The 24756-nt window shown below is 30.8% G+C and overlaps 1 protein-coding gene across 1 annotated transcript in view; it reads right to left on the reverse strand.

Moving 5' to 3' along the window:
• LOC143069187 (spectrin beta chain, non-erythrocytic 5-like) overlaps positions 1-24756 on the reverse strand; it is a 108236-nt gene that overhangs the window by 80154 nt on the left and 3326 nt on the right. Inside the window, exons 2-7 of the mRNA XM_076243693.1 lie at positions 15128-15252; positions 11027-11194; positions 6426-6542; positions 3451-3521; positions 1532-1549; positions 304-384 (exon numbers count right to left, since the gene is read on the reverse strand). Coding sequence (XP_076099808.1) covers positions 304-384; positions 1532-1549; positions 3451-3521; positions 6426-6542; positions 11027-11194; positions 15128-15244 — 572 coding nt within the window. The 5' untranslated portion in view covers positions 15245-15252. The remainder of the gene's footprint in view (positions 1-303; positions 385-1531; positions 1550-3450; positions 3522-6425; positions 6543-11026; positions 11195-15127; positions 15253-24756) is intronic.

Below are 24756 nucleotides of genomic sequence, written 5' to 3' on the forward strand. Positions count from 1 at the left end.
TATTCGATTGCAATACTGGTTATCTAAACACCAATTTCAGTATCCTGATTTGATGATTTAAAAGTATGAGTATGATAAGCATGCTCTAAAGTTTTTTGACTAATCATTTTGAAATTTGAAGGGCCAGGATTTCAATAAGAAATAATCAGCCTGCTTGTAGTTTCTTGAAGTATTCTGAACTCCTTTACTCAACACTTGTCTTGGTAGCTTTGTGTTTCTTGTTTGTTGCTTTATAGATATTTACAACATATCTCCTTTTATTCTAACTAACATAATATTTAATCTTATTCTATATATTTATACCTGTGTGCATGTATGAGAGCGTTGAATCCAAGCCCATTTCTCCAGCTTGACGTAAAATTTGTGATATTAACCCCTGGATACCTGAAGAAAATATAGTGAAATAATGTTATAAGGATGAAATAGAAATTAAATTCTCAAGCATTCTGGGTAATATTTCCAAAGGACATCAGAACAGTCTTTTGAATGGATATTCAGCCAATGGCATAACATTATCTTCAGCAAAGAATTACCCAAAGTCCTTTTTTGTACTCATGTACTTGGAATAAGTATTAATTATAACATAGATATAACATAAAATTTAAGCAGCTAAATTGCCTTCTTCGTAAAAAAAGAAACAACAGAATTAACAAATAAACAAATGTGAAAACACGCCAACGTCAAACAGTGCTCTAAAACAATGAAAAACAATGTCAATATCTACATCTGGCCAAAGACTGCATGACTGAATGATAAATGACAGTTTTTTTAGACTTAAATGTTTCTCTTTTCTTTTTTGTATGTGTAGTGTAATGTTTTATTTGTATTGCAGGAAATTAAATCAAATATTCATCTCAAAATTATTTTTCTATCCATATTTTAAATTAGCTTAAGATTTGCAGGGTTGCTGATTTGTTCATGCATTCAATAGGGGGCTATCTAATTAGGGATTAAAGCAACAAGGCTTTTGCAATATATGTGGAAAAAAAGGACTATATATAGTAATCTAAACATTCAAGTAAACCTTGTCCTAAAATTAAAAAAAAATCTACCTGTGAATAAAGCAATAGGAAAATTTATTCATTTAATAAACACCTAATTGCAAGTCTAATTAATAAAAAAAACATTGCTGATTTTTTTTTAAAATGTATCATTATTACAAAGCTGTAAATTTTTCAAATTTTTTCCGTTCTATTAATAGCTCCAAATCATAGAACTTTCACCTTGAACTTGATGCCCAGAAATTGTGTATTAAAAAGAAAACTTTTACTTCTTGTTATGCCTTTGACCCTCTTATGGGTGTAAACTGTGTGCTAGATAAAGAATTTAAAATTCAGTATAATATGAATTCTACATTTTGGATGATTAAACTGACCCTGTATTCACAAGAACAGCTTAAACATGGTAGCCTATAGGCTGTAAATTTTGTTTATAAACAAATCACTATCACACATTATATATTTAAATCAAAAAGGGTAAAGGTTAAATGTGACAATGGAATGTGAGGTAAGCAATCTATATAATGTGTCACCTGCTACGACCTCCTTTCCTGTCAAACACAAGTATTATAATATAATGTTACACAAATCACAATTATAGACTTAAATCTTCCATAAGGCTACACCAAACTAATTTTGCATTTGCAATGTTTTTCTAATATTGTGAAAAAAGGTGGTGAAATAATAAGCAGCAGATTCAAGAGCAGTCAAAATTGATGCTGAAATTTCATGAAAATTAGTTTAATTCACATGAATTGAATGAAAAAAATGTAAAACTACCTAATAAATACCAAATACACATTTGGCAAATTTGATCATTGATAGTATATGTCTTGTGACATCACAATTATTGTCTAAGGTGACTAAGCATTTACTCTAGACTTATGTAAGGCTAAATTAGGACAGTTTTTGACCCAGGGAACATTTATCACATTCATGCACCAACCTAGTTTTATTTTAAAGAAAAACATAAAAGGCTCTTTTCACAAAAAACGTACCATAAAAAAATAATTGTAAATTATTTTGAAACGTTTATAAATTACAAGTATTTTTTCTCTTGTAAGTTTTTCTGTAAAAAGAGTTGCTTATCCCTATTCGCCTATCTATTACATTTTCATTCTAGTCCAAGGGTGTGGTGAAATTTTTTCTCTTTCATCATAAATTCAATCTTATCCTTATATTTTTGTTGTTGTTAAGAATGTCATTCACCTGGATAAGAACATTTAAGAAAACTAAAATAATACGTCATGTGGCCATATTTCAAATATTTCATTTTAAAGTTTCTGAAACTTGTCGTTTGTTTTGATGATTTACAAGATATTTGAAAAGGGAATTATTAAATAATTCTCAATTTTAACATCTGCAATTCAGTCTCAACAGAAAAAATTATTTCCTGGGTGGAGTTAAGTAACAACATTTTTGTCTTATAAACTATTTATTTAACTACCCCATGCAAAGCATTGCAGTTTCAACTTTAAAGATAAAAAATGTAAATAAAGTAAATAAAATGCCTTCCTCATTCTTTTTATAATTCATCCGTAAGTTAATGCACTACTCACACGGTATAACTTTTTAAGATCATTTACACTAAAAATTTACATTTAAAAAGATATATCAGCTATACTGATCTCAAAATATCCTATTGCAATTCAAAATGTTTACTTTTACAACCTAGTAAAACGTTTTTATTGTCCTTTGAGGTAGTTGATCCTGCTTAGGTCTACAATTAACAATGCACAAAATTTTCCAAAAAGTTTTTTTTTTTACATCAATTATTTGGTTCATCATGACATTTTTTTCATTTCGTTATCATTCGATATCGTAGTATTAATTACTACTGTGTGAATTTTTTAGTATCCCATTTCTTTAAAATGTTTTAAGTAAAATTAACTTGTGGTTAAATCCCAATTACTTCTTTGACCCTGAACCAAGATGGTGTCAAAAACATAGCTTGGTTTAAATTCTCGTGTGTGCTTAGACCTCCTTTTGAGACTAAATTTATATTCAATTAGAGTAACAATGCATTTTAAATCCTCTAAAAGATATCTTAGTGCATGCCTTTGTTGAACTGTAAATAGTCAGCTTTCTACAATTGTACATGTAAAGTTTCTAGTTTCAGTTTTGTCAAAATTAAAAATTTGATAACTTTAAGTGATACTGCCAAAAATGTATCATTCCACTCTTTTCTGTTAATGTGGTTTCTATAAAACCTTTCATAAATTAAATGAAACATGACCTGCTTGTAAATTATGACAAGTTACCTCTTAAAATACATTTGTAAACACAATTTAAGTATTTCATACGACCTATTTGTACCAAAACATCAAAATATAAATTAAAAATGTCAAATTTATGCAAAAATAAACATGAACTAATTGAAATATGTTTATAAATATTACCAAATTATCTACAGGTTGCATAAAAATGTAAAAAGTTATTAATTCTATTTTACCCAGCAGTCTTTCTTTGGCACCACAATAGCAAAGCATCTTTAGCAGACCTTTTCTCCGTGGATTCTTCATCCTAAAATATAAGTAAAATCATATAGTTTTTACAGAATATTACACAAAAATATTGCTTCCACCTTCGCTGTAACAGATTTAACCAGCACTTGACCAAAAACATAGCAAAACAACATATTAAGGTTGCTTAAAAAATTCCTTTTTGACTATACCACTACCAGATGATCTCATCCATTTTATTTGATTATTTTGCAGACGTTTTACGATGACAATACAGTTTCTATTCAATTTCACATTATAAATCTTTTTCAAGAAAGATTCAAGTTGGATGTTTTAATTTTCAATTCATGAGGATGCCTCTCAATTAGCTGTGTGTGTAAACAGTCTCATTGAAATGACTTATTCATGTAAAAGAAAAATCCCCTCACATTTTATTTACTTAAAGGTTACTGACATATTATCTTACATTTATGACAAAGTTATCTCATATAAGAGCAGACAATTTTTCCACCAGGGATTTAAGCATTCTCAAGGCTTAACTTAGATTTTGTTCATACAAATATATGACCCACTGACATACAGAATATTTTCATCATATAATGATACTTATTTGCCACAATGATATCCATGAAGGGTATATATTATCGAATACAATTGATATTTTTGACAACACGAAATATTATCTTAGTAAGTGGTTACTTTAACTTTTATTTGAACCAGATACAGTACAGATGGACTAACAGAAAGTCAGATGCAAAACATTATGTGTAGACCGCGGCATACATTATCTATTTGTATTGACTTAACAAGATCAAAGTTGGTGTACCCCATTTGAAAAATTAAAGAAAAAACTACAGATACAGGCTCTTAACTGGATATTTCTCTTGTATTAGTCCTCAATTAAGATTTACAGCCTAGAATGATCCCATTTTCAAGCTTTCCTTACTTGATTTCTTTACCAGGTTACTTGAGCATTTTATCAATCCAAATTTTTAAACAGAGTACTCAGTGGCGGATCCAGGGGGACGGTTCCGGAGGTTGGAACCCCCTTTTTTTGGACGATCAATGCATTTGAATGGGGACATATAGTTGGAACCCCCCTTTGTCCTGGGTTGGGAACCTCCCTTTTTTAAAATGGCTGGATCCGCCCCTGGTACTTATGACTGTCTCCTTTTTATATCATGCATAAAACACATGTTGGGATCCAAAGAGGTATGAAAATGTTTAAGTAAGAGATAGACTATCTTGATAAAATTGAGAATGGAAATGGGGAATGTGTCAAAGAGACAAAAACCCGACCAAATAAAAAACAACAGCAGAGGGTCACCAACAGGTCTTCAATGTAGCGAGAAATTCCCGCACACGGAGCCGTCCTTCAGCTGGCCCCTAAACAAATATATACTAGTCCAGTGATAATGAACGCCATATAGTATAGTATAGAAAACAAAACCTATAGGGCAACAATTGGATTTTCAAACCAATGGACTTATTACAATCAGTTTGATCAAAATCATTTCTTTCTACCGCATTCCTTAGAACTTCATTACAATCTTCAATGTTCAACATCAGATCAAATTAAGGATATCTTTTTTTAAATACATATATATTTTGTACTTAAAGGTTTATTCTTTTAGGCTTAGAGAACTGGATTAGGTGGATTTGTCTGATTATAAGTCATTAAATCATCTCTTTTGTAAATACAGGGTGAGTTTTATATACATTTGTACTCTGAATCCTGAATATAGTGTAAATACTCACTGTAACAACCCCATCAGCATTTACGATTGGCTATGAATTATAAATTCATGAAGTGTACAAAGCAGCCATTGTTTATTTTGTTAAACTTTATTGTTATGTAAGTATATATATTTATCTGTTCAAAACATCAATAGACAAGCTGTTCATAAGAATAATATATTTCATGCAATATTTTTTGTTCATATGATTTTATTGCACTTGTTTCAAGCCACACCCAGAAATTTGCACTTTGATCTTTCAGCAGACGTCTTTTGTCAAGTTTGTTTGGCAGTGATCATTCCTTGTGGTGACCTTTTATTGATTTATAAACATATCAAACATAATTATGTTTATGAACTGGTAAAAAAATAAGGTAAATTTAATTGTTAAACTGGGAGCTAATCGTAAATTAGGATATTCAAAGCATATTCTTAATCACATGAAACAGTGCTTAAATATGTTTTACATGTGTACTTTTGCAGTAAAATATCAATTCAGCAATATGCAAATTAATGCTGATATGATTATTTCCTGGTAAACAAATTTTATCAGGTAAATAAGGTTTGGTATCCACCCAAATCTATCATTTTGATTTTTTTCGGTGACAGCCTTATCTTAAATTTTTTTCAAATGATTTGGCCTGCTCAGCAATTTTTTTGTCTGATAGGCCTTTTCAGAATAATAAATTTAAAAGTTTGACATTCCTTTAAAAAAAAACAGCAATCCTGGTGTTCATCTTGTTCTTTGGATTCTGTCAATTAAGTTGAAGGTGAGAGTTTTTTATTTCTCAGTGTTTACATTTGTAGATCTCACTGTGACTTTGAGATGAAGAAGAGCAATAAAAATGCTGTTCATTTGTTTTTTGTATGTTATTTTGTTGTGCATTAACTGATTTTGTGTCATGGATGGATACCCCTTATCCTTTGTTTTTCTATTTATATAAATTTTGTGCCATATTATTGCACCATATCCTTTCTTCCCATTTCTTACATGGCAAAATGCAAAAGTTTTGGCAAGAAGGCCATAGCTATTTTGTGTCATGATTTAATAGTATTAAATCATGACACAAAATAGCTATTTGCCCTTGACAATTGTTAAACCAAAGAAACAGGACTTTTAATATTATTCTTCATCACAACAAGTGAGACCTTCAACATGGAGCAAAACCTTATTCTGCACTGTGAGTTCAAGGAAGCCATTATTGTGACAGTGTCTTAGCAGTACTTACCACTTCAATAGTAATTTCCTGGATTTGAAACCTGAGAATAATAGTCCATATCAAACCAAGGATCAGACGTGGATTTCCATCTACAATATCTTCTGCTCCAATATTTTCAAAATACACCTAAAGGGAGAAAAAAATATCATATAACTAAAACTTTCTTTTCATTACTCTGTCATTAAACTGAACAATTTCATATTGGCTGAAAGAAGACATGGCACTTAAACATATATTCTTGCTAACCTAGCACAATTTTTTGAAATAAAATAATAAGAAGAGCACCTCAACAAATCAATTCATAAATATTTTGTGCTATGCAATTTAAGCGAAAAATTTCTATCATTGACAAGTAGGAAGGTTGCCTAGGTCATATGACACTTAATATGTTTAAAAAAAAATCCAAACCTATTTTTAAGCATTTTTGCTTACTGAAAAGACACTTTAGAAAAAACTTGTAGGGACCATGACCTTTATATATGATCTTGGTAATTCAAATACTTGGATTATAATTATGATTTTTTTAAACATGCGTAATAGAACAAAATTGTCCAACTATAGCTATTAAAAGAGGCAGTCTCTTCATTTTAATGACCTAAAGCTCACACAGCATCAATTGGGGATTTGATGGTCGCAAATTAAGTTTACTGGTGATGCGTTAGCGGAGACAGTAAACAGGTATTTGCTACCATCAAATCCCCAATTGATGCTGTCGGAGCTTCAAATACCATATTGTTATCTACATTCTTATGAAACTGACAGAAAACAACGTTAAAACATGTATTTAAAATTTGTCATATGCCGTCTGCACTTGCGCGTCAACCCATAGCATCAATTGTCAATTGATGCCATGTAAATAAGTGACGTTATCCAATCAAAATGACTGTTACAAATGTTGTTGCATTAGAATGCAATGTATAATTAACATAGACTAATAGAATTTAACTTGGCATGTTAACTTTCGGTCTAGCTGGCCTATCATTAATACAAATAACCAAAGGCCATCTATAGAATACTTGGTTCTTCTAACCCATATGATCTTGAATATTACTATAAATAATATATATCAAATTAATATCAACTCAGTTATGACAGATATTAAATATCGATCTCACAAATCTGTTATCTTTTATACTAACATTCAATACGAATGTGTAAAGATATTTTGATATGTAATATATGTAAATGAAGGATATTTATCTATACATTATTTATGTCAAATATGGCCTTGAAAAAAAAATAACACACCTAAGCCCAGATTGATCACATACATACTACTAGTTGATTTTAAAGCTTTACAGTTTTGCATCGTCACTTTTAAAAACAATTCAATATTTACTTGTACCATACAAAACCGCAAGTAAAAAAAGACATGCATTACTTTAATATAAATGGTTGTGTTTAACCACTATGACTAACACTATGGTTTTTACTATATAAGGTAAAACGAAACAGGTCCTTTAATAAATCTATTTAATTTCATACAGCATTCATCATGTATAATTATGCTGCATAAAAATAGAAATAATATACTACTTTTAAATGTTTAAAAATAATGTTGACAATAAGCTGGTCTACTTGTAGGCAAACTATGAGTTTTTTAAAATGTAAACTGCTTCTGTGGTCTCACAGTAGCACACTACCCATAGATGTGGGAGGTCTCATGTTCAGCTCACAGTCAGATTGCTTACTTCCTTGCTTAGTTCTGTAGCCCCTTATGCATTGGTGGAGCATAGGCCACAAATGATATACTTAAGATTTTGATAAATGCTTTTAAAATTGGTATTTGTTGCATTTCAACTTTTTTCTTTATTTTTGTTTCTTTAAATTAAGAGCAAGAGAAAAGTCAGACTTATGTGTTATAAAAGCAATACAGAACACAAAAGGATTCTGTTAAAAATCTAACCTGTTCAGTGAATCTGAGTGAAACTTGCTGATTTTGGGTGATTATTATATAGAGTGATTTCACTCTCATTTTACACTACTGTCATATACTATTAAATATACAGTGTTGGAGGTATATCAGAGTGAATCACTCACAAACACCAGCATTCACCAACAAGAATTAATCACCATGTGCATTTTGTGAGAACTGTAGACGGGTTGACGACCTACTGTCATATTAATGTGTTCTCATGGAGTGATATGCATACCGGCAAACTGTTGTTACCTTTTATTCAAACGTGTTAGAATTCTACATAGCAGGGTTCATTTTGGTGTCTTATTAAGTTGTTCTTATACTGAAAATGTTTGTAAGATTGTCGCTGGAGGTTAGACATATATCTATCCATCAATCTTTCGAAAACATTTTTTTGCACTCTTTGCTTTGACTCCCACGCTTACTGTTCAATATATGTATTTATATTTTTGATTATCGAATCAACAAGGGACATCAAGGACTATTTTTGGTTTAATTAAGGTTTAGTCTTACTTTCAACAAGCTTAAAAGTGTTTTTAAAATATATATTATCCCACCATTTTCTTTGAAAATGCCTGACACCAAGTCAGGAATATATATGGCAGTTGTTTTTTACTTGCTTTTTATGGATTTCCTCTTTTTGAATTTCTCTTTGAGTTTGGTAATTTTGTAATACTTTTATGCTATGATTATTTCCCAACAAAAATAAGGTAAAGATAAGGGAAATGGAGTATAATATTTTCGCAACTTTTACGGTACTTTAGTTTTTACTGTCAATATATGTGAAATTTTATTTTTAATGTTCTATTAGATTTTCACAACATTTAGCAATATCAAGGACCAAATAAGGAATACATGTATGAATATTTCCTTTCTCAAATTTTAACAAATACTCTCTAGGTTCAAATATCAAATAACTGTATCAGATTCAATTTACATATACAACCATGTTTAGCAAAACAACACTAAATTAAGAAAACTTTGTACATTTTAAATGTCAACCTGTACAACAACTAAGCGTGTACTTTCTTATATACATTAACTAAAAATAAATTAGTCATTTCAATGCAGAGAGATAATCTTCAGATACTATCGTATTGTAAACCTTTAAAACTTTGCATTGGTAAAAAGCTACCTGTTACGATAATAGTGTAGTATTCACCTTACGATAAAGAATGTTGAGATTTAAGCTGACAACATAGTTATATAGGGGTAGATTGTACCCAGTAGAGAAATACTTCAAAAGATATCAAAGTGCACCTTTTGGCACCTGGCCTTTTTTCATAACACGGAGACTTAACATCTGAATTAACATTTGAGCTTAACAAGTTTCATATCAGTGATGTGGAATAAACGAAATAGTAAAAAACACATGCATATTACTACACCTGTTTTGTACATTTTTCAACCTCCAAAAATTTTTATACTTAATATGGTGCTTTTTATTTAAAAGGGCTTCAATTTTTGTCACTATACATTAGAACACAATAAATCAAAAGGAAAATTACATAATCAAAGCTCTGTGAGTGCTATTGATATCAGAGCTGTGTAGGTCCTATGAGGTAATTAATCAAATCACATTTTAAATTCACATTCTATGTAATGAGACCTGGACTACATTTCCTTAATAGTCATTATCAAATGGCATGTATTTATTCTTGGCATCTTAATGCAGAGTTCTATTCAAAGTACCAGTACCTATAACTAAAATTTGTTATTATTGTTAAATTGCCAAAAAAATTAATTGAATACAGGACATTTTTATAACGAACCAGATGAAATATTTGAAACTAGATACAGAATTATTTTTTTATAATGGCAAATACATGAACATTAGATGGCCTATGCACCAGAAACCAATCTATAAACTATACTTAACAAATTCCGTTTTCATCAAGGGCAAAGTACCAAACATTAATCATTTTGTTAGCATAAGAGTGTAAGAGTGAAATGTTTATCAGATAAAATTTAAAAATAATTAAAATAATTCCATATTTTACCGCTAGTTGTCCTTATACATATATATACATGACATTGACAAACAGAACATTTTTATAAACCTCTGTCCCTCTCATAGTTTGTGACAAATCATCACAGAAGCAGTTTTCAAACTTCTAATTGTAACTTTTATAAATAGAAAATATATATAATAGGTATAAAATAGAGGATGTAACAGGTACCTAACAGTGAGAGAGCAACCTTTATAAACAATAAACAATTAATCAAGATCACCAAAGGGTTTTCAATAGTGGACAGTTGCCTACAATAAGACAAACTCTAAATTGACCTGAACTTTTGACTGGATATCTGATACAAACACTAAATTCTTCAATTAAAAAACAAAATGTGATCAACAACAACCAATGATTCCTACTTTTGATAGACTGATGCTTGCTTAATGTCTTGCTATTAAAGTACTATAAAACATACATCTGTGGCAGGGTAAAACTATATCTTTATGTTAAAGGGAAATAACTCTTAAAATCATCAGTATGCTTGTGTTAACCACTTTCATAAAAATATATTCTAAGCTTCTAAGTTACATAGATCATTTCCAATTTGTTTTAAGTAAATGCTTAATAAAATACATTGATGAAATTTTACATTTGCAAACGTATAACTGATTTAAAGAGTTATCTCCCTGAACCAATTTCTTTCTCCTCAAGTACATCATTAAACATAAGACACTTACCTTAGTTATAAGAAATTTGAGACATCTGCTAACATTTTCAACTTTCTGTACTCTCATCATCCCCTTGTTAGGTTTTCCTATGGTTTCACCAGAAATGATTTCTAATAATTTCATTAATATTTTCCCATCTGCTAAGTCTGTGAACAAGTCTTTTATTTCTAGTCTGGCCTGAAAAGAAACAAGAAAAGATACTTTAATAAGTATGTAAGACCCATTGGTGGACTTCGGCTGTTATCTGCTCTTTGGTCGGGTTGTTGTCTCTACGAAAAATTCCCCATTTCCATTCTCAATTTTATCTTCATAGTTTCATAGTTTATTAAAGAAAACTCAGCATTTTTATTCATGGAGTACTTTTTAATATGAATTTCAATTCCTTAAGTTTGAATATGACCAACACCACATAGTGTAAACTATAGAAGGCGTGAACAGAGCTTATAAATTCATGAATTAACACTAAAATATTCAAATACAATGGAAGTCTTTTGTTTTTCTATGCAACCCCTAACATTCCTGAGATCAAAGAATGAAATAACTTTGTTGGAGGTGCACAATAGCACAAAGAAGATTTTGAGAAAGTTTCATCTAAATCAAGATGATGGTATAGCATGTATATTAGGCGGGGCTTCAGATTTTTGCTATGAGAAATCTCAAAAGTCATTTTGATATTTAAAAGATAAAAAACATTGTTCTAAGAGGGGCTTCAGTCATTAATGTTTACATGGACAAATGAACTAACAGTCACATCAATGACTTCACACACATTATATAGGTGTAACACCACTAATTCGGGCTGGCCAGAAAGCACATACCAGAAAGTAGTACATATTTAACACAAAATAGTTCCTACGCATGGACATAACTTTCAAAATATTTAGAGTATTTTATTAATTTTGGTATCAAATGAAAGCTGCATGACTGGTGATCATTGTAGAACAATTTTTGACTGATAAATTTGAATAATAAAAAAAATGGCATGAACTTTAAAAAGGAGGGTACATTTTGCCTTTTTGTCAGATCGGAAGTACCTGTTTTGGTACATCCGAAGTTCCGGGAACCAGTTCTTTCTTATATGCCATGTAAGGTATGTTGATTTTTTCAGTACAGGACACCAGAAGGTGTTGCTTTGACATGCAATGATTGTCACTTTATTTGAACTTAAGATAAAAGAGCTGTGACCACTCGAAATTGAGGAATTTAACATAGAAAGCAATGGGGCCATTAATTAGTGGTGTACTTCCTATATGCATTATTTAGCAGGGCTACACATTTAATAACAGTGCTTATTGAGCTTATTGGGTTGTCAATTTAGGGAACAGTTGTACCAAACATTTATTTGAGGATTTTACTGTCACAAATTAAGTTGTCTGAGTATTGCTTAGTGGTTGGTGAAATTGTAAATTGCAACTTAAAAATTCTATACAGTTTGTCTGAGAGTACTCATTTAGAAATTAGGATACTGTTGTTCAGATTCAGAGAGGCTTCAGGGGTGCCATTTCATGTCTCAAATTTGTTTTACAGAAGTTTAATATACACCATGATGGCATCCATAGCTGTTAATCATTACACCAAAATCTACTTTACAAACATGACAAATGACTCTGTATTACAATGGACCAACCTCCTATGAATTTCAAGATTGTTTCTTGGCTGGATAGTAGCTAACAGTTTATGTAAGAATTTGTAAAGTATCTACAGGTATTTTGAGGAAAGTATAAAATACTTTCAGTATAGAGACCATTAATCAGTAAATATTTTGAGGATCAGGCAATCCTACAGTTCATTTACAAGTGAAAAAACACATTATAAAAGATTAGTGTTTTTGTTGTTGTAAGGGGCTGAAACATATAGATCATTACCCTATGAAGAGAACATGATGGACAAGAAAATTTGGACATCTGTCAAATTCATCATATAAAAATTCAAGTTATGTTAGGTCATTAAAATTGGCAAATCATCAGTTTCAAAGTGAGCAAAAACAAATATCTCCAGGCATTTACAAATTATCATCATTTTTATTGGCTTGTTATAAAACGAGATGGATTGTTCTTAAAAAAAACACCTAACAGTCTAATGCTATGACTGTGAATGTTTAGTATGTCTCGTATATTACATAAATAAGACGAATTACTGTAACCGCATGCATTGGTGAAAACCTGTTTTCTTACAATGAATTTTAAAGTTCCTAATGACTTTACCTGAGATTAAAATATAAAAGGTGATACATTTCACCTGTGTTGAAATGCACACCTCTCGAATACGATGGGAAAAATTAAACATTTAATGCATTGAATAGGTGCATTGAAAGCATATGTATGTGTATTTAGTTTACAACATATCGGTAACGTTTTTATTTTATTAACCTATTGAACGTATTGTAAAAGCCCCGGAGACCTTTAAAAGAACAAAATCGGTAAAAAATCAGGTGTTGACAAACAATAAATCTGACCTATTTTAAATAACTTGAAACCACTCACTTGTGGATAACAGACAATCTTGTGCCAAGATAATTATTTTTTCTGTTTGGGTAGATATGTTTTGTATACCATTATATCGTTAAATCAAGCAGTGACCATTGAACAATATCACATAGGATTAAGGGCGGACAATCAAATAATTGTGATCTAACAATTATTTCATAATAAAACTTATATATGATAAGTCAAGTTAAATGAAAAGCACTTTTTAGTTGGTATCATTAACTAAATTGCCTGTGGCTCCAGAATTTCTACTAGATTATCATCTTTGTTAATGTTAATCTTTAATAAAATAATGTTTAAATATTTAATTCCTTTTTGTAAATTTCTTATTAAAAAGATACTACATGTTTAAAACTTTTAGATTGCATACAAAACACATGACATAGTAAGGCATTCATCAAATAAAATTTCACCAGACTTTGTATACTTGAAGAAAAATTGAAGAACACCATAAAATTTTAAAATCTTAGACACTCTGACACTCAGACACATGCTGAAGGTACAAATGATAGGAGTATGATGAGAAAAACTATTCAGGCTAGACAAACTTAACTTTAGCCAAACTGTCTGGTCACTAGACCTTTTATTATCAAACAATATAGTTGAAAGAATTTTCATTTAAATTCTTAGCTAATCATTTTACTGGATATCTCTGATAAAACTACTTTAATAAATTTAACAGCAAGACTATTTATGTTTCTAAGTAACAGTTAAACCATCTGACAATAGTCCTAATCAAAAATGATATTCAACTGTCATTTTTACACAAAATGAAGTCCATAAAATGAAATCTATTTATTGTTTTGTGGTATGCGGTCTGAGCGGTCGAACCTAATGCCTATGTATCCAAACAGACAGGAAGTCCCATTGGAAAACCAAATGTCCAGGTGACGGGGATGAAAGTCTAGTTAAACACAGGAAGGAAACGGACAAAAGCACAGCTGATAATATTATGTAGATTTTCTACCATGTGATAAAACTGTCTTGCTGGTGAAAGGAGAATAAATTTCTCATATTTCTTTATAATACATCAATAACTTGTAATATAAAGACTCAAGAAACTGGCTTTCTCATCATTTTTTTCACAAAGATATTAAAATAGCATTCATCACACATTTATAGGATAAGAAGAGATTTAGAAGGTATGCATGACACGAAACAACAGTCCCATGAAATATCGGAAATAACCAAACTATTATGTTCCACATTAAAATTTAATTGAAGGTCAAAAGAAATCCTTGATCTTTTCTGCTCCCTGTTTTTTTCAGTATAAAATTTCCAGACTTTTCACAGCTTCAAGCTGATTTTTTTAGCTGAATCACTTCATGTGTATAGTATTAAACCTCTACGATCTACCTGGCCTCACGATCATAAAACTTTCGAGCATGATTATTGTACTCAAGACTCGAAAATCAACCAATCAAATTGCTGGATTTCATGTTTCAAGCATGATTTTCGTGCTCCGAGCACTGAGCAAAGTTTTTATGCCTTCAAGGCCTGGACAACTTGGCTACCTAAGCATGTAAGCCTCATAAAATAATTATTTTAATATTGATTGCAATTATGTAAAATGAAAACATAGTTTTAATAAATAGATCACAGTGCAAAACATATTCAAAATTACCTTCTCCAAAAAGGCATTTGCCCATTTTGTAAAAGTCTTCTTTTGAATGTATACTCTCTCATCCTGAAGGGCCTTGATTCGGCCCTTCTCAAACTGATGAATATCCTTCACCGACATGCCTCCATCTGTAGAAAAAAACAAGAAAATCTGTTACATACCTTTAAAATACAAATAAACAGATGAGGCTACCATTAGCATTGATTTGGTTTATTGAATCTATACTTTAGTTTACAGTTTGCCCTAACACATAATTGGCTAAATCAGCCATAAAATACAATTTGATTAAGGAAAGGTCAATGCTTTATAAGTTGTAATTCATGAACTTTGCAGAGTCCCTATAAAATAAGCTATAAAGTATAAAGTCTGCTATTTCCCAGTTTTGCAAGTGGTTGGAAACTTTGTACACATTTTATTGAGATTCTGTTGAATCTAGCTGTTCATTTTCAAAAACAGAGCATAGACTGGTTTAGGAATCTCTAACCACCACACTGATTTTTTTAATAATGAGTATTTAAGATGGTACCCAACACTTTAACTAAAATTAATTTGGCTAGTTTAATTTTCTTAAGATTTTGACAAAGTATTTACTTTGACCCTTTTACAAAAATATAAAAATTTCAAAAAATTTTAACCAACCGTTTTATCAGAAAAATTACACTGGTTATATAGCAGTTTGACAAACACTTATTTTGATCATTGAGAAGCTTGATATGCTACTACCAACACAACGTAATTAAAACGTTTAGCTGATTTTACAGAGTTATCTCCCTGTAGTGTTAGGTACCACCTTAAAAGGTTTTTGTTGTCCATGCATGTAATCGAGATTTATCTAACGATTTTCAAGACAATTACTAACTATTTTATGCAAACATACATATGTGGTATCATTATAAATACAGTGCTAGAAACCTTTTTGCAAAGTTGGTTCATCATTGAAGGTTCCAGAATAAAGTATAGAATGCATAATAGCAAAGCATTAGAAACCTCTACAAACAGAGGGATTTGTTTGAATCTGGAATAATTTTGAATTCTGGCAAATTGAAAAGAAATGTAACTTAAGAGGGTTAGCTATGCATGGATATGGTTTAGGTTTCTTTTATAGATATTTCAGTATAATTTAACTGATTCCATTAAACCAACTCCATGTATTCAATCTATAGCTTATTTTCTGTATGGAACTCTCTTTTTAACATTTTTTGATACTGACCTAATTAAATATCAAAATACTGAAATAGATGGGATTTTTAATAATCTTTTGTTACTTCAATTCTGCTATTTCATGTTGTATAGCCCATTCAACATTTATCTGTCAAATTGAGCCAGAAAAATAGAAATAAATACATAGTTCAATATTCATGATAGAAGACTTTTCAAGGGCATTGAATAAATGGGGAATGTATTTATGGGACTACAATGATGCCCTGGCTTGCACATAACATTATAAAAAGTGATGCTACCGCTACCCTTATTTGAATTTGATCTGTGTTGTATAACAAGCATTGTGTATAAGTTTCATAACATTTGGTTGAGGCAAATTAAAGTTAGAGAAATCATTCCAGTTTTATGATGTACAGACTGACGGAAAATAGAAAACCCATATGCTCCCTTTGTCTAGCAGGGTAAAATTTCATGATTGTTTGTTGTTTGCTGCACATCCAGTGGCAAATATCTTTCCTTTACAATAACACAGGTTACATATATACAAAGCAGTAATTTTAAGAATCACTTTGGTAACAATTTCAGATGTCTATTTGTTTACAACAAGAATTAGAATCATATTGGTAACAATTTGAGATAAAATTGAGAATGGAAAGGGAGAATGTGTCAAAGAGACAACAACCTGACCATGCAGCAGACAACAGCCGAAGGCCACCAATGGTTCTACCATGCAGTGAAAAACTCCTGCCCTCGTAGGCGTCCTTCAGATGGTCCCTAAACAATATGTACAGTAGTTCAGTAATTGGACGTCATTCTAAACTCTGAATCATACACAAGAAACTATAACATTAAAATCAGATGTCTTTTCTTTTTCAACAAGAATTACAGTGGCGGATCCATGGGGTTCTGGGGGTTGGAAACCCCCCTTTTTTTTGGACGATCAATGCATTTGAATGGGAGCATGTAGTTGGAACCCCCCCTTTACTCTGGGTTGAGAAACCCCCCTTTTTAAAATGGCTGGATCCACCCCTGAATTACATTGTAGATAGTGTATCCAATTATTAGGACACCACATTCAAGACATGCAAGAGACATTATTTATACATGTATATTTGTTGCGTAATTTATTTGACAACTTTTAAAAGATCACTCAGGTGAATAACAATAAAATATCCTTTGCAACCACCGTACTATTGTTGAGACATTAAAATATACATTTACCTACTTAAATGGTTCAAACTGCTACCGCTATTACACCCATTTTAGCCTGATTTAATTCAAAGTAAAGTGCATAGAGATTATTTAACCGTAAGCAAGCCATAATGTCCATATACATGTACCTGCCAATTTATGAATTTTTATGTAATAAATATGAAAATCATCAAAAGAATGCTTTTAAACCTTTTTATTGCATATTTTCTTTTAAATTTCTTCCCATAATTTCTTTATGCATGTAATAAATAATATTAATGGCTTATCATGCTTATGCTAGGTGAATTAACATCAAAATATCAAAAAAAAATAACAATTTTAAAAAGCATATTTTTTTCACAAAATAGACAAATAAAATCTCCTACCTTCCAGTTTTTGTGAAAAAACCTTATGAAAATATTTTTACATTCTACCTGCACATTTACATAGATACAATATACCTATCTTTCTGGGTCATTAACTTTCACCGGGGTGAATCAAATTCAAGCAGTAAACTACCTTCTTCAAAAAGTAATATGTAAAACGCATATTAAAAAAATGATTTTTTATTTTTAACTTAAAAAATATTTATACTTAAAACTGAAATAACGATCGAGAAATTCGGTCAAGTCTGTAACAGTGAACAAAAAACGTATTCTAGTCTTACCTTGAAAAGAATTCATCGAGCTACCATACTATATTGATACGATAGTCAATAACCATAAATTATGCATTTAATATATAGACTCCCTAACTTCATTGTGTGTGTAATGCATAAATTTGACAACAAAAGGTATTCCAAAGACTCATATATCCTCTGATTAAATGGAAATTTACATTTGAATCGAGTATGAATTAGTCTAGCATTGGATGCATTTAATGTGATTAATCTTACATCATGAAAGTATAGAAAAAGAAATTTAATCACGATAATTGCACTTTTATTCGTGTCATATAACAAGAATTGCCTACCGTACAACTTTTTTCTTTTAAATCTCTACATCGGAAACTTTAAACTTACAAATACGAATACGGTCAACATTCAGTATGGTCCAAGAACTGCCAACAACTTTTAAAACTCTCTCACATTGGAAACTTTAAACTTACAATTAAATATGGTCAATATTCAATATGGTCCAAGAATTGCCAACAACTTTTAAAAATCTCTAACATCAGAAACTTTAAACTTACAAATACAAATACAGTCAATATTCAGTATGGTCCAAGAATTTTTGGCAAGAAACGTACACCAGTATTAAATTTCGATTCCTTTCCAAACTTTTCAAGGCCGTCTATCAATAACAATAGATTTGAATATAAACTAGAAATCTTGTCATGTTGTGTTTAAGCACTTCAATAAACAACCAGGTATTTCCTATAGGAAACTGTGCTCAAGATTAACATCCTCGGTTAAATTATTAATATTGAACACTACTTATCTAAATATTATGTCTTAAGCAAACATGGAGATTCCTTTTAATAGCAAACATTTGGGATAATTTTCTAATTTAGACTAACTTCTCCGTCAAATTTTCAAATTAATATTGTATTTACTTGGTGGTGATTTCCACAAATTCCAAAGATAACAAGCACATTATTTGCAGGAGATTATAGCCATATTACACGTGATCCATAATGGCAAGAAATGTAATATGTAAACCCATATCAAACATACAGAGACTGTTCTTGTTTGCCTTTACAAGATATGACCGAAATGAATTTGTCACATTCACTGAACTTTAACCATTGACTAAAATGAGGGTAGGAATGTCATTCATTGTCAAGCTTCATACATCCATTTTTTGCTACCGTTAACATCAATGAACCATAATTTTTTATCGTCATTTGTCAAAACTCATTTCATACATGTAGCTTATTATTTATAAGCATTATAATAAGAGTCAAATGGTGTAAAAAGATTATCGTCAACATTATTTTATTGAATATTGTAGCGTCAATCATCATATGATTTCCTACTCTCTCAAATGGTTATGTGATATCATCAATTTTAATGGTCAAGAACCTGTTGTGACATTATGAAGCATCCATTACGTAGCATTAAAAAAATGTCAATTCTAAATATTTTTGCATGCCATGCCTGTATCTACATGTATATACATGTGCATGTAATTGGTAGTTGCACTGTAATTAGTTTTAAAATATTCAGAGACATACATATATGCTACATGTATTTAAAAGTGTACATGTATAGGTATAAAACACAAAGTAAGTAAATTATACTGCATAATTTGTCAGGAGACTAGATGTGATAATTAGTAAGTCACCAAAAGGCAAGACAATGCGAGGAAATAGAAACGATTTATATCAAAAGTGGTGCATATCCTGTTTTAATCAGATAGGATCGAGGACGCATTTTTACTAACACACCCATGCATCCTGGTGAATTATTATCATGCCCCATGGACTTGCATGTGTACACTATCCTTACAGTAACAATAAACAAAAGACAATTCATAAACAAACAATTCCTCCAGGATTTATAATACAGAATCAATTATTTTTAATAAGGGGGTTGTCAGGATTTAAACCACTTGAGATCAAGCTGACCATAAACCTAATTTAGTAAGATCAAAGGGACATGGTCAATCAATTGACAGTAATGATGACCAATAGGTAATCAATACCTCAATTGACTGACCATCAACTGTATGCTTAGTTCCTTAGTCTCTAAACTGAATAATAAACTACTGTTTTTCAATTATCCTGTGTTATTATTACTTTTTTTTTGTATGGCAACTTCCCTCAGGGACAGAAAAGTGATAGTCAGTGCAAAGGAAATCCCAGAAAAAAATTGAAACAACACGTAATAAATAGCATGTGTCTGAATCGACCGAATGGCTTTTCTAGATTAACCTTTATCAGGAAAGCTAAAAGCTAAATATATGAATAAAATTGAGAATGGAAATGGGGAATGTGCCAAAGAGACAACAACCCGACCATAGAAAAAAACAACAGCAGAAGGTCACCAACAGGTCTTCAATGTAGCGAGAGATTCCCAAACCCGGAGGCGTCCTTCAGCTGGCCCCTAAACAAATATATACTTGTTCAGTGATAATGAACGCCATACTAATTTTCAAATTGTACACAAGAAACTACAATTAAAATAATACAAGACTAAACCCATAATGGTGCATAAGAATCGAAACAGTTGCAGAGCTACATGTAAAATGTACATGATGTTTATAACCAAAAGGGACCAAACAAAAATTAACCAAATCCAACTTTGCCAAAACTTTTCTTCAGCTGACATTTTTTTAAGTTGACTGCAACATGGAAGCTAGGAAGTCAACCCATTGAGCCTATCTGAAACTTAAATAACCTCAAGCAATCTTGTTTGTTATTGAATTTCCTAAAAACTTTCCTTGAACTTTCATTTCAATAACACACATTAGCGCAGTAAAGTACATCCAGCTCTGAGCTATTGTTCAATATTTCACACAGAAATAATCATCATGCATTAATAAGATGTGGTATGATTGCCAATGAGACAACTTTCCACCAGATTTATTCCCTTTTATCATACATTATAACATGTATAAAGACCCATGAAACAATTTCTTCCACGTGATGTAGCAAATTGCTGCAGATAAAGACATAAAACTTTATAGGAAGGCATTAATGTAAATGTCAATCAATATACAAGATTTAAAATATAAAAAGAAACAATCTAAAATGTCATCTCTTCAATTTATTTATTTATAAGTTTTGAATTTTCAAATATTTTGGCCGTGAGCGTCACAGAAGAGACAAATGGCGCAGTAAATATGCACCATTATTTATAATATTATTACATCTTTTCAACAGAGAAAACAGAAAATATAACATGTACAAACACAAATATGGTTAACCCTGCCACATGCTTATATGCCTACAGGTTGGATCAAGCTAGGAACCGCATCAGCAGTTGAATTTTAACTATATCTGTGAATGTCAGCTGACAGTCTGTTTCATTTCAAATGGACTTTTTTGTCAACATACATGTAAGAATCAAGTTAATTAGAAATACATTAATTTCATTAACGAGCATCCCAATGATACATTTTTACATGTACATTCATTTCTTTAAACTAGATTTCCTGACATTAACAAGAGGTTAATCACATTGCACCACAATTTAAAGAATTCATACAACACCTGTTTAATAGGTTCAAATGCATTGCAATATGACAACTTTTTTTATTTTTATAGCACTAATAAACTATCCTCCATGTTAAGAATAAATAATTATTTTGTCTCTTTGACATATCACAAAGCTATGGTTCAGGGTCTTAACTTACATGTGTCGGTATTTCAAACCAGTCAACCAGACCGGTACAGATCATGTCCTATGCACAATGCTAACTAGCTTTTTGACATACTATACACTGCAAACAACCAGAATAGATCAAACGAAATAGACCAAAGATATCATTGATTATTGAAGCAATGTGATTTAAAGATCTTTGCAATATCTTTATTTTAAAATATACTTCTCAAATGCATGTTTAAAACAGTTTGCTTGAAAACCATAGTTATGGAATTTATTAACAAGATGATTTTGTGTTTTATTGTGACTAGAGAGGTATTTAAAAAGTTTTGAAAAATGTCTTTTAACTGCATGTTCTCCTCTAAATATAAAAAAGAAGATGTGTTATGATTGCCAATTGCAATGACACAACTCTTCACAAGAGGCCAAAATGACACATAAATTTAACAACTATAGGTCACCATACGGCCTTCAACCATGAGCAAAGCCTATACCAAATAGTCATCTATAAAAGGCCATTGATGTATATCATGCATCTTCTGAAAAATTTACACCTGGCCATTAAGCAATCAGCAGTAAATCTTCGGGCATGTTAGGAATTGGAATTGGAATTGATATGTCAAGAAATTCATTCTTTTTACATAACTGAGACTTAGGTACTTGTACAGTTAGGAACTTGTGTTCATGTACCGGTATCGTGACAGAGACGCACTCACTAAGATCATCTGTTTGCATGTTTATCAAAAGAGTAAAAACAATTGCAAACGCTGCATTCTTCCATTTGTCTTATATGACCATGAACTTGTGAAGGAAATTCATTTTCTTAAGTTCATAGCATTCTAACATTCTTTAGCCTTATAGGATTTAGAAAATAACAACCCTGATAATATCACACATCATAAACTTGAATTGAAAATTCATCATGCAACCTGTTTAATTAAAGTTCCAACCTCCTCTATGACATAACCAAATGCTAACAAGAAAAAGAATTTCAACCTCCCATATAAAAATACAACATAAAACACTTTCACATGGTAGTAAAACGTTGCATGCTCAAGTAAGCATATAGTATACTATAATGTATAGCCATTCCTAGTCATTTAACACACCATCAAACACTTAAGTATAAGGTTATTACTGTCAAAAGAACTCTCAAGTACAAAATGAAGTATAGTTCAGTGGACATGTACGTATTAAAGGTCATAAATCTCATACATGTAAATTTTCATATCCACTGGACATTGTATATATGTATATGGGGATCAGACACAATATCAGGACAGAAATAACTAAGTTCTCAGGATGGATGCAGATGTCAGCATGTTTTTTTTCTTTAGCCATGTTAGCTGTTGAGCAAATACAAGTGTATTGAGAAATCACATCTGTTTAACCATGTTAACTGGTACCCTTTTCAATAACTGGATACAGTAAAAAAAATAAACACTATAAAGATGTATAAGGATGTTCACATTTTTTAGCAATTTGTTTCTTAGTTTGCTTTGGTTGTTTTGTTTTACTTTATAAATAAAAACTTCCTTCAAAAAGAATTGGAATTATCAGAATATCCTAATTGCAACTTAATGAGGAATGGAGAGCCATACTATCATATGTCCAACTTATAGTCAATTTAAACAAAAATTCATACCATCATCAAAGACATTGAAAGCTGATTGATTGTTGGTTACTTATGGTTCAGTAGCAAATATTTCTGAATGTCAGCAGTTTATTAATTTGGTATTTTTTTCTGATTGCAGAGTTGACCTTACAAATTTTGCGTTATTCAAATAAGGAGATGAGGTATGACAATGTACAAATGCATAATGCCCAATAATTTTAAACAGTTCAAATGACATACATTAATTAAAGTAACAGTGGGTATTTGGGTACCATACTGCTCCAACAAAGACCAGATCCAAACCAGAACCCATATTTTCACTATAAAAGCCTGACATGACAAAATGTCAATTCAAATGGGAAGACAAACAGCCTGGTTTCTTTTCAACTGTTTATTTCAAGTTATCCCCCATATCCCCTCAAAAAAACCTTTTCCAAGGACTAAATGTAGAATTTCAAACTTCTGCCTTTAGCTCTGCTGCTGCCTTCTATCCAGAAATGCAATTTAATCAGAACAAATTATGTTTTATATCATTCACAAATGTGATCACAAATTTTGAGTCTATGAAACAGGATTAAAATAACTAAGATTCTTCGTTCATGTATGAAAAATACCGATTGAAAAATTACTAGTTCTGGCACAATAGTAGCTCATAAATAATAATCTATAAATATAGTATGTAAAACTATATGATAAAACAAATCTAGTTTTACAAAAGAAATATTTATGAACTTGAAAGTCGATGACCCTTCAAAAACTTATGTACACATTGGAATGTCAAACTTTAAAAGACGATAATATACCTGCTTTAGAAAATTGATATGGATGTTTTACAAGATATTTTTTTATAGATACAAGATAATTTAGATTATTTTTCTATATTTTTTGTGGTTCAATTTGAAAGACAATTCAAAAACTAGACCAATGAGAACATATATACATATATATCTAAATCTGATAAAAATGAAAAACAAATTTAGACATGTATTTACATTTTGGTCAAACTACAGTGGACTTTAAATTTTAATAGTAAGCGTAATTCAATATTCAGCCAACTATCTTAATTCTGATAATCAGGTCACAAGTTAAATAATTATAAATGAAAGCAAATCGTCCTACCCTTTTAAAAGAGGCCATACCAAAGGGATTTGTGGTCAAAATGACAAATAAAATGCAATTCTAATACTTAATTTAAAATGTAAAAGTCCAAAAACAAACTGTTTAATGTTCATAAAACCACTATCTATAAATGAAATCAAAAATATTTACCCAATAAACAAACACGAATGGCTAAAGATTTACCCTCCTGATTTCAAATCCCCGAATAAAATTATACTATAATCCCATCTACGATTTTACAAACATAGCCCTAAGAGCATATTAGATATGACAAATACA

The sequence above is a fragment of the Mytilus galloprovincialis genome, chromosome 3 (assembly GCF_965363235.1).
Source record: "Mytilus galloprovincialis chromosome 3, xbMytGall1.hap1.1, whole genome shotgun sequence".
Lineage (NCBI taxonomy): Eukaryota > Metazoa > Mollusca > Bivalvia > Mytilida > Mytilidae > Mytilus > Mytilus galloprovincialis.